This window comes from Prionailurus bengalensis, chromosome D3, assembly GCF_016509475.1.
Source record: "Prionailurus bengalensis isolate Pbe53 chromosome D3, Fcat_Pben_1.1_paternal_pri, whole genome shotgun sequence".
Lineage (NCBI taxonomy): Eukaryota > Metazoa > Chordata > Mammalia > Carnivora > Felidae > Prionailurus > Prionailurus bengalensis.
Window position 1 is genome coordinate 50,119,368 of NC_057356.1, and position 12,198 is coordinate 50,131,565.

Below are 12,198 nucleotides of genomic sequence, written 5' to 3' on the forward strand. Positions count from 1 at the left end.
GTGATAAATATGTTAATTAACTTGACGGTGGAAATCATTTCGTAATCTATACAGATGGCAAATCATCGTGTTGTGTATCTTAAATACATACAATTTTATTTATCAATCATATCTCAATGAAGCCAGAAAAAAATGGTCAAGTCATGGAACGGAAATACCAGAGAGTATATATACTGCATGGGGTACAGAAAATGGCTTCAATGAACTGCCTGAGATGCCAGGTGTCCAGTGCGGTTTTCAGGGCCAGTCCTGTAACTTTTTACCAAGGTTTTCCTTATGCTGGTGCTCTAATGAAAAAGGCCCTTTAGAGTCAGTGTAATCATAAGCTGGAGCGGAAAGGAATTAAAGTACAAGTGATACCAAGAATTATACAAAGTTCACTGAAGTGATCTGTATACCATCATCGAACAGTCTCCTCCCGCGTCTCTTGATGTTTTTCTCCTGTGATGGGAACATCCGTGGCGATTCTCTCTGTTGCTCGCTGGACAAGGCCGCCAGGCTAAGGGGGGTTCAGTGGTGAACAGCGCGAGAACAGATACATACTTTTGTAGTGCTGTTCTATCAATGAAACTCCGATAGTTGGGGTTTTTGCAACATTTAAAGCAGCTCAGGTAGAAAAGAAAAAGTTCAAACCAGTCACCAGATCCAAAATTAGCATTTTATTCAGAACGCTGGGGTCAGAGGTGTGTCATTTATATTCTGGTACACAATACAGAGGCAAAGCTGCTGTCAGAAGTCTCTCCAGTTTAAAAGCTTGGTTTTTTTTTTTTTTCATTTTTTTTTTTAAAAACACACACTTAGTAGTGCCTCCAGTGTCAGGCCACCCCTTTCTTTTCTTTTCTTTCCTTTTTTTTTTTTTTGGTACAAATTATGTAAAACATTTGTGCTAAGAACTTTTCTCCCTCCCCAAACAAAAAAGAAAATAAAAAATAAAAAAAAAATTAAAAAATTAAAAATTGAGTATTCTAACTACAGCTCAACAATTGAATCAAATGTCACTTTGTCTTGTAAATACTTTATCCATAACGAAAGATATAAACATGCAAAAAACCTGAATCCATAGTCCAAATAATACATACACATGTTCTGAAGTTTCTGTACTTCTCCATAGACTATGCCAATAAAACATTATGTACACATACCATTTTTACAGTGAAGTGGAAAAAATACAGTAAATAAAAAAAGTGTACATGGATTAAGACCAAAATGTATCTAACATTCTAGTTTATGAAAAAATTCAATTTTGCTACAAATTGGTGATATGAAAACTCCCTTTATTTGCAACCAGCTGCGTAAGTTTTAAGATTTTAGTGAAAAAAAAAATCTAAAGTCTAAAACTAGAAGTAATGTACATTTTCCAATCTCATGGTCTCATCCCCCAAGATAATAAAATCGCTCCATGAGTTTTTGTTTTGTGTTTGTTTAATTCTGTGTTTTAATAAAAGCAAATGCAATGTAACAAAAGCGTATTGAAGCATATCATGGTTTAACTTACTGCTCCCACCACAAAATATTTTGTCTTTTACTTATCGTTTCAGAAATCAGTACCATTAAAGCCTTAAACATAAAACTAATTCCAATCTGAAAAAGGTACAAAAAGGCACATAAAATCCCAGTGCTTCTGTACTGTAAAATTCAAGTGTAACTGAGCTCAGTGTTTTTCCAAACAGTATTGGATCACTGATATTCCCTCTGAGCCCAAATTGGTTTGCAGCCTATGCCAAAGCCTCCAGCAAGCACTGTGCTAGTAGACTACAAAGTTAAAGCCTAGCTTCTGAATGCTTTTTGGGAATATCAGTTGAAATTGTTTGTACTTGTCCAAAAACCAAGTTCACCCTGAAGTTCAGTCATCACCTCCACCGTACATGTCAGCAAGTTTCTTGAAGCGTGGCCCCCAGTCGTTCAGGTAGTCATAGTCCTGCTCGCCACCACTACTTGAGGAATTAAGAGAGCTCAAGGACCCAGCGGTGGAGCCGCTGCCTTCATAGTCAAAGACTAAGAGGGAGTCGTATGGCGGAGCGGTGGGATCATTGTCAGCAGCTTTAAGGCCCTACGATTTGGAAAGACAAAGAAAGAACGCAGAGAGGGTTACGATGTGCAAACCACAAGCAGATCCTAAGGGTCCCATGGAATCAAACACTTGTTTGTAAGTTTCCACCTGCAGACCACAACATTTTCTACCTACAGAAATTGGGGTTATCACCACGTTTGGAAGTTAGACAAAAATACAACTTTCCTCTGCAGGAAAGACCCCTAGGACGTCTAGCTCAGTGAGGCCAAGACGTACAATGGAAGGGGAGTTAATTGGAGAATGTGTTTGGCAGGTGGCAGAAATGAATGGCCAACTGCTAGAGGTTGAGAAGGATCTCAGATGAAGTCCGGTAATGCAATTGGATAACCGTGCATTGAGTAATTACTGCTGGTATAAGTTATAAGAAATAACACACAGGGCTATGAAATCATGTCATACGTGAACCCTAAGAGTCAGAGTCAAAGGATTCTGACAGTGAACACGTTGAACAGGTTGTAAATGCAACGCAAAGAGAGAGATATACAAACGAATGCCATATGGCCCCTGCCCTCTACAAGCTTGTAATCTAGCATAACGGGCATTACTATTGTGTGAAATAAATGATAAATAAGTAATAAAGCTACAGGGTCGAGGCAAAAAATCATTAGAATGCCAAAAAAAAAAAAAAGAAAAGAAAAAAAGAAAAAAAATCAGGACTAGCACTGAGAGCTAGGATTTCAAAGAGGAAGTGACATATTTGACCTAGGTCTGGAAGGAAAAATGAAGGGAAATCAAAGGAAAATGAAAAAAAAAAAAAAAGGGTAACTGGCCAGACATGATTATAAGGAAAGATACTCATTAAATCATTTATGTTCATAATGAAACACAGAATGTGACATTAATTGACATTAATCATTAAACTATGATCAGGTATTATTTTTTAAGAATAGAGTGACTTCTAGCTCCCATAAGCTTCAGAAAAGTCATGTTCCAGTGTCTATATACAGTGTAAATATTGGCAGGGGGAAATTTTGCAAATCTAAATTAAAGATTATTTAAAAACCATAAGAGCCAATGAAATTATTATCTAAAAACTTAACTCTTGCTTTTTAATCTAGAATTCATGTACCTGTAGCCAATTCATAATTATGCCCTACAAAACCTTTAAGGTTTAATACTTAAAATGGCATTTTCTCTAAATTTTCCCCAGTTCCATTCTAGTGCCCTGAGATACACCAGCATCAGTTCCAAACAATCTTTCTCTTTTCCTACAACTCTGCTTTTTAAACGCTAGTGGGCTGTGGCCTCACTTACTGTCCTGTCGATCAATCCTTCCGATCCACATGTATTTTACGAGTACGTACATGTGGGACCTTTTAATAGGTATGTGATCATCTGTTTATTCTTCCAAGTTTACAGGGGAGGAAGAGAACAAAAGAACATGAAAATTAAGGTCAGAATCAGTATGTAGAGTGGTTAGTGGTTAACACATCAGACCTCTTAACCACTATCCCCTGGGTTGCCAGCTCAGCGCTACACAGTATTAGCTGAGGGATTTCGGCTAAGTTCTCCAGGCTTCATTTCCTCATCTGCAGGTGTAATAACAACAGTAAGATTATTATGGAGACTAAATGGAATAAAGGCACCCAAGGGCTCATCACAGTGTCTGGTGCCTGTTGGCACTCAATGAATATTAGTCTAAAAAAATCCACTTTTAGGTTCAGTGAAAAATTTCTTGCTTTGTGACTTGAAAGAAGAAAAATAAATGTGAAGACATGGTATTTTGAGAAACAAATGGCAGCTGCCGGACTTCCATCGAAAGCAAGAGAGAAACTGGGGCGCCTGGGTGGCTCAGTCGGTTAGGCATCCTACTTCGGCTCAAGTCATGATCTCGCAGTTCAAGAGTTTGAGCCCTGTGTTGGGCTCTGTGCTGACAGCTTGGAGCCTGGAGCCTGCTTTGGATTCTGTGTCTCCCTCTCTCTCTGCCCCTCCTCCACTCACACTCTCTCTCTCTCTCAAAAAAAAAATATTAAAAAAAATTAAAAGGAAAAAAAAAGAGAAAAGTACACACTACCGGTTTTCCCATCCCAAGTCTCTCTTACCAACCATTGTAACCATTTTAATGAAACACCATTTTCCCTCATGTCTGGTTATACTACATATAACCCAGAAAAGCCAGTGTAAAATAAAATAAAGCACATCTTCAGCAAACTACTTCAATGTATAAAACATAAGTAATTTTAGAAAGGATTTTATTTACCATATTTATAGAATAAACTACAAGGCAATTTTGCTAAGACTGAAAATCACAAACTACAATTTCTCAAAAGTCAGAATTCCTTTCTGTGGTAGACCGTATTACTGTCCTCAAGGATTTACTATCCTGTCTTTGTAGGTGGATCACATGCCCACACTACCACAAGTGCCTCTCCGGAGCCAGAGTTCACTTCCCAAACCCATTGTCAGGCTTGGCTATGAGCTGGGTTTGGCCAGTACAACGTAAGCAGCGGTGTAGAGAAGACACCTCAAGCCTTTTCCATCTAATGCGTTTCTATCAGTTCCTTCTTGCCCCCTCTCCCAGGAGAATGGTCTGCCCCAGCTCGGAGTTTTCCTTCTGCCTGGATCCTGAAACACAGAAGACATGAAGACATTGCCTGCCCACAGTTAACCCAGAATTTGGGCAAGAAGTAAACCTTTGTTATTGTAAGCAGATGATACTTTGGAGTTGTTAATTACTGCAGCCTTAGTTGGTAAAAGCCAAACAATGCACCTTTGTTCATTTTGTTTATATTTATGTATTCAATTCAAGATGTATTTATTGAGTATGTATACTAAACGTATTCTGCTTAGTGGTGGGGACACAGCTATTAATAAGCTAGATCCAACGCCTGTCCTCACGGAGTTTATATTCAAATATTAGCATGCACCCCTTTTCCTTTTCCCTACAAAATCCAGCAACTGCAAATTTAAGCAAGAGATGATTCTTTTAGTCCAGCGTGGTCTAAGTTGGGTCCACACGAGAACTGGACCCAAGAAAGATCTGGGAGGAAATCAAGAAGACAAAGAACATCCTGATAAGGAGAATAAGTTTCTGAAGACAAATACAGGTATCCCCTGCTATCCGAAAGTAAGAACATTCTGATGAAACCTTCCGAAAGGAAGGAGGAATGGAGGAAAGCAAGGAGGCAATTACTATTCATTCCTATAGGAAATTTCTTGAGTATTCCCAGACTCCAAAAATAATGCCTCTGAGGCTTTTCTGATACCTCAGGACACATGTTGCTAACGGATGCACAAAATAAATGGAGATGAAGCAGAGATGTTCACAGACACAGTTCAAAGCTTTGCAGTTGGATGCTGAGATGCTGAGTGTAGTTCTGGGGAAGGAGCCTGGCGGGCTGCTCTCTCTGCTGGGGTGCACATGTCTCTATAATGGCTTCCCATACAACAGAAGCTACACACTGCTTGTTGCTTTTCACCTTTTTTCATAAAAGCAAACCCCTCTTTGGATTTCTTTCGGTTAGTGAAAACAAGTACTGATGTAGGTCTTCCATAGAAGTGAAGTGGTAGAACGTGAACTTTTGAAAACCAGGGCATATCTGTATTAAGTTTTCATTATGACCTTGAGTAAAACTGCTTTGTAAGACAGAGAACAGAGACAATGACCAAGGTCACCATGTTCAGGTCATCTGTTTTATCACAATTCAAAATTTAAATAGAAATACATGCAGAGCCCTGCCCAATCTTTATGGTGTCAGCTCCAAACTGGAAATATGAAAAGGTTAAGACTAAAATTAGTTCTAAAGAGTCAATGGCAGGGTGTCGAGTGTAACTGGATTCAGTGGAGAGGAAAGCAATGGCCTGTATTTACCACGACTTAGGGACAAATGTGGGAAGCTGTCTGGTATTCACTGGTGTGGAAAAGGACCTGAGACCCTTCACTGTATTCCTAAACCATCTAATTCAACTCCTTAAAATAAGTATAATACTGCTGATAATCTAGACCCCTACTCACTACTGAGATTCTAAAGTATATTCATTTCTTGTAAATTGTTTTTATCTCTTGCTTTGGTTTTTAGATCATCCTGGTCATTTCTGAATCTGTTTCCTTCCTCCCTTCCTCTATCTCTCCCTCCCTCCCTCCCTCCTTTCCTTCCTTCCTTCCTTCCTTCCTTCTTTCCTTCCTTCCAAAGTTAAGGCCATGCAATCCATTAGAAATCACTGTGCTATGCCAGAACATTGCACAGTCTCAGGTTTTAATAATTACAAAAGGGCAAAAAAAAATCACTCAACTTTTCAAGAATTCTTAGGCAAGCCATCTTTCAAGCCTGAAGATTGAGTACCTTAAGTCCCTTCCACTTGGATAGCACTGATTTTTATCTGAGAATAAAAACTCTTGTGGATGAGGTATTATATAAATTCTGGGTACTATTTTGGTAATTCTAAAAAGATCACAGTCAAGTTCTGAGAGACTGAAAATGACAGACATGCAACCAGAGAGAATGTACGGAAGAAATCCGGTGGGCCACGTACCCATCGGGTCTTCCCTTATGGGGTTCCTTTTTTCTTAGGTGTAGACACTGTTTCATACGATGTGTAACGTGCTGTTGTCAAATCTACAAATGAACTGCATGTGTTTCTCTTTCTCCGCCTACGTCTGACTAAATCTAGAAGAGCATGTGCCTTTTTTGCCTTTCCTGGAGAGGCAGATCTTGAACTCTGGATAAATCTGAACTGTTTTCTATAGTTTGAGGTGTCTCTGTAAAATGAAAAAGCCTGTGTCTCTGGCTGAATTCTTGCTGAGCTTGTATTTATAGACTTCTGATCCTATGCTTTATGGATGGAGATATGCTTTTACAAGAGCTATAAAAACCCACATTCTTCAGTACGGGAACGCATGAGGGATCTGAGAGGAAAGGGGTCCTGTTGATTCCCTTACATTCCGTCTTCTGTTCTCTCAATGCCCCTGCCTTAGTTCAGGTCCTCTTTATATCCTGCCTGGACCATAGCAAAAGCCTCTCTAACTGGTCTCCCAGTCCCCCAGTACTATTCCTACTTCTTTTCTACAAACTACGCCTGGTTCCTCTTTCAGACATTATTTGAAGTTGCTCCCCCAAGTAAAACTGATTGCTCTCACCTATTGCAGTGTTTCCCAAATAAGGGAGAAGTTTCCCGGGTGGGGTGGGGGGTATGCAAGATACTTTTTAATTGGCACATGAGCACTTTAAAACAATTACCTTTATTGAACAAATAAATTAAAAATTGATTAGAAGTTTAAGTAAATAATAGAAGAGGTATGTGGACCTGGAAAAACCTAGAAGGCATTATTACTCAAATGCCTGTTGTTTGGGTAACCTACAGGATAGAGTTAAAACTCTTGAGCAGAGCAGTCAGTGAACTTGGACTGTTGATTTACCTTTTCTGTCTCAGCTATTCTTGGCTTCAGCAACCACAACTAAATTATTCACCAAAAGCCCCTCCAAACCTAAAAATGTGATGTTTTTGTGTACCTCTATGTTATATGCATATTCATTTCCTGCTGGCTGAAATGTGATTTCCTTTGGCTGAAACTTCTTGACTCAAAATTTTTCATTTGATTAATATCCATCCATCCATCCATCCATCCTTTAAAGCCCATTAAAAATGTTACTTCTGCTACATGGATTTTTCCCTCAATCATGACTGAGAGTCATTCCCATGATCCCTTTTAATTGTATTGCCATGTTTTGGTTACACTAGATTGTGACATCCTTTTCTGCCAACGATGTTTATATTCATTTCATATCCTGCTATTCAACACAGTCCCTGACATCCAGCAGGTATACTAGAAGGTAGCTTTGCACTACTGTCCTGGGCTTGGGTTTTCACCTTATCACCGTGTTCATATTTATATATACTCCTTTTAGAAGAAGCCAGGATTTAGGATGAGGGGTACCTGGGTGGCTCAGTCGGTTAAGAAACCTACTCTTTTTTTTTCTAATTTATTTATTTTTTAAAAATTTTTAACGTTTATTTATTTTTGAGACAGAGAGAGACAGAGCATGAATGGGGGAGGGTCAGAGAGAGGGAGACACAGAATCCGAAACAGGCTCCAGGCTCTGAGCTGTCAGCACAGAGCCCGACGCGGGGCTCGAACTCACGGCCCGCGAGATCGTGACCTGAGCTGAAGTTGGCCGCTTAATCGACTGAGCCACCCAGGCGCCCCTCTAATTTATTTTTTATTTTTTGAGAGAGAGAGCAAGAGCGAGCGCACACGAGTGGGGGCAGTGCAGAGAGGGAGACACAGAATCTGAAGCAGGCTCTAGGATCAGAGCTGGCAGCACAGAGCACAATGCAGGGCTTAAACCCACAAACTGTGAGATCACGACCTGAGCCAAAGTCTGATGCTTAACGAACTGGGCTACCCAGGCGCCCCAGGGGGACTGACTCTTGATTTCTCTCAGGTCATGATCTCATGGTTCCTGAGATCCAGCCCCGCATCAGGGTCCGAGCTTGGGATGATCTTTCCCTCTCTCTCTTTCCTCCCCTGCTCATGCACTGTTTCTCTCTTCCAAAATAAATAAATAAAACTGAATAAAAAAAGAAGAAACTAGGATTTAGGCTTAAAATATATGTGGACATAAAAGTATACCAAGTTTACATTACAGTGGAATTCTGTGACTTTAATACCAACATTACTACGTCCCTTTCTGAGAATTTCATTTTACGTAAAGCAAATTTTTTGGAAGGAGAGGGTTTTTTTAAATTTATACCTAGAAAACAGTAGAAAAGTGTTCTTCTTGCAAAGTCACTTGTAATAATAACTAATATAATGTGGACTATCTCATTTAGTCCTTATGGAAATCTTAACAGAGGATTTTATTATTATCCTCATTTTATGTATACATATGAAAACTGGAAATCCAAGGGGTAAAATCCAAGGATGTCAAAGATAACAGAGCTGTTAGGTGTGGTAGCTGGATATGAACTCAAAGAGAAGAGTGGACAGAGATATTCTGAAGAGGACAAATAAATTTAAGAGGAGACAAAAAGTAAAAGTTCTAAACTTTAATAGTTTCTTGCAAGTTATTTTTGAAGCACTTTTCATAAGTTTTTAAATACCAATCAAAAGTTGGTCTTTTAACAGAAATATGCCCTTGGTTTTTATATTTCTGAGATAAAGAAATATATAGGATTAGTAAAGTTATTAGAGGTATGCTAACATCTACTGTCAGGCTGAGATTAAATGAATTTGTTTCATCTTTTCACCCTCTGAAGGTCATATTTAAAACCTCAAAATAGAATGAAATTCTGTAGCTGAAATTCAAAAATGTGTGATTTGTTTTATTCTACCTACCAGACGGTAAATACATTACATTTTTTTATATTCAAGGCAACATTCATTGGTTATTTAAATAAACAAACTAGAAAATGTTCTCATGAGCTTATTTATTCCTTTCATTATAAAAACACTCTAATTATAATTGCACTATACTATTCTTCCTTCGGAACATTCAGTACTGTGCTAAATCGAATAAGATCTGGGGATAAAGAAATCTGTTTGCATTTTATATGTGTTTATAAAATACGCTTGAATTTTTTCTAGGTGCCTTTAACTGTTTTAAATTTATTTTTATCTGTCCAGTTATAGAAAGATATTGAATGAGACTTAATGGGTGTCTTGGAAGAATCTATAAGCTGTATTTGTATGTTATGACTTAGGCCATTTGACAGTTTCATCCCCATGAATTTCCCCACAGACCTGATCATCTCATCCCCACAACCCTGTTTTAGTTGTTTTCTGTAACACCTTCACCTCCGTAGACTCCCTTCCTATGTCCAAATGTAGGGCCTTTCTAGGTGTAAATGTTTGGTTCTCCATCTTGTCCACTATTTCTCTACCTTACGATCGCATTCATTGTCATGCATCCTGTGGTCATTTGGAGAGACATTTCCAAATGTGATTCTTTTGCCCATTCATGTACTTGCCAAAGCAGTGTGCCTTACACCACCCCTCAGGGATGAGCACCTCTTCCCCTGGAGGCAGAACGGAACCTTGAATGAGGGGTTACGAAGGAAGGTGAGTCCTGGATATGGTGGGATGCCACTGGGCGGTGCCTGTCCCAACTATGTGCTTGACCCTTCTTGGCTTGGTAAAGACTTAGTGGAGGAACTAATATCTAGAAAAGGGAAGGGCATTCCAGGCAGAGAGCACAGCATGGGAACATGTACTGACATGCAATTAAAGCTGAGCCTGGAAGCTACAAGTAGAGTCCCTGGCCCTGGCCTGTAAGATGCAGGGGGAGGGGGCTGAGATGAAACTGTGAAGCCAAGTAAGGATTACGCCCAGCGGGCCTCCCATGTCTAGCAAAGGAAGGCTTCGGATAGTGGAATGTTTGCCTGGTATAAAGATCATGCTTGCAGCAAAGTAGGGAGTAAACACGAAGAGAATCTAGGTCTAATTTATTGTCCTTCCACATATGACTAGTGCAGATATGTACACACAGTAGGCATTCAATAGTTATTTGCTGAATGAATGGTCCTAAACCAAGCTCAAGATCATTTCAGAATGAGGCATTTTTAGCAAATGCAGACAATCCTCAGATTATGAACTGACTGCATTCTAGAAGTTAATTTGCAAGTCAGTCGTTTGGCACCAAGTTTTCTGTATAAGTACTGAAACATGTTCATTATGGTCCTGAGCTGCTTTTTAGGCTGTGTACTTTTTAGGCTAGGCACTGTTCTGGGAAAAGGAATTCCAAATGAAATTCTGACTGTAGCTCTTTCTACCGTGGCATTTGAAGGGCTGGGTAACTGAATCTAGTGAATCAACTAGATATACTTCCTTACCTCCTGAAGAAAATGCAGTCCTGTAAAAATGATGAATGAACACACACGTAGACACAAACACATAGACACAAACCCCAAGCATACACTAAAACACAGCTTAGAATAACCAGTATCCTCATTTTCTGAATTTAGTCAGCTCCAGCGGAGTGAAAGGCCCCAGACCTGGGCCCCAACGAATCCCAATCAACTGCACGTCGGGCAGTGCTCAGAGCCTTACACCACGTGCCACAGCACTTGGATTCCTTAAAACAACAAAATCTAGGAGTTGGGCCACACACCAGATGCTTAGGTTGTGCAAAGATGAACAAGAAATAGTCTTCATCCTGGAGAGAAGGCACGTGTTCACATGGGAGAGAGAAGTATTGACAGTTATACCTCAGTGGCCGGGGCGACAATGGAGGAAGGGTCTTGTTAACCCTTCCCGGAGGTATCAAAGAAGGCCTCCCAGAGAAGGGGATGTTTGAGGTGAATCTGAAGGCTAAGTGGGTGTTTCCCTGATGGTTGAGAAAGTAAGGGCTTTGCAGAAGTTACATTATACATAGTCAAAGCTGGGATGCTTTTGAGGAACTGCAAACAGTTCAGCGGGTCTGTAGCCCTGGAAGGAACTGTCATGGGGGAGGAGGGCAGGAGTCAGATTAGGAAAACAGTCTTATAAATGACGCTTAGTGCTTGAACTTTATCACTGAGAAAAGAACAGTGTTATGGATGGCATGGAGTCCCACGGAATACTGACACTTCAGTGAAAGGCAGAAGCAGTCAAGTACTTGTTGAATCACACTGAAGCTAAAATTCTTGCTTTAAAAATGTCTTGCTTTAAAAAAAGTCTGGCTTCGACATCGCCATTCAAAAGATTCACGGTATCTTGACCCAACAACCGCAGGGATAACTAAGAAATTTCTCATGACCACAAATGCTAACTCAGAAGTAAAATCATCAGGCACTCTTAAATATTCAAAAAGATCCGGTCATAAATATAAATTCCCGCAAACCCCCTGACCAGTTCTCTACATAAATAAACTGGAAAAGTCAGGGCATAGTTTTGTAGATAAAGGAGTTATTCGCACTCTGTTGTTTTGCCTTCCATCTGCTTTTAAACCATGATGAAAGCAAATTAACCCATTACCTGTTTAACAGAAGCGAAAGCATTTGTTCAGAAAGCAGCATGTATTTCAGGAATAGACAGCAATGAATAGTTGTGAAGGGAAGGTAAATAATCTTGTTTCAAAACTTTTTTTTACAAACTACAACTGCATCTAAAAAAAACTGAAGTGGATATATATATATATATATATATCATACATACATATATGACTACAAGGAAGCACAGGACATATGAGTCTTATCAGCACACGACTGAA

General features: G+C 39.5%; 1 protein-coding gene across 2 annotated transcripts in view; it reads right to left on the reverse strand.

Annotated features, from left to right (window-relative positions):
* Positions 1 to 639: 639 nt before the first annotated feature.
* The window catches only part of CDH2 (cadherin 2), a 216,672-nt gene continuing 205,113 nt past the window's right edge, over positions 640 to 12,198 (reverse strand). For both annotated transcript variants that reach the window (XM_043558519.1, XM_043558520.1), the window contains exon 16: positions 640 to 2,050. In XM_043558519.1, coding sequence (XP_043414454.1) covers positions 1,844 to 2,050 — 207 coding nt within the window. In that variant the 3' untranslated portion in view covers positions 640 to 1,843. The remainder of the gene's footprint in view (positions 2,051 to 12,198) is intronic.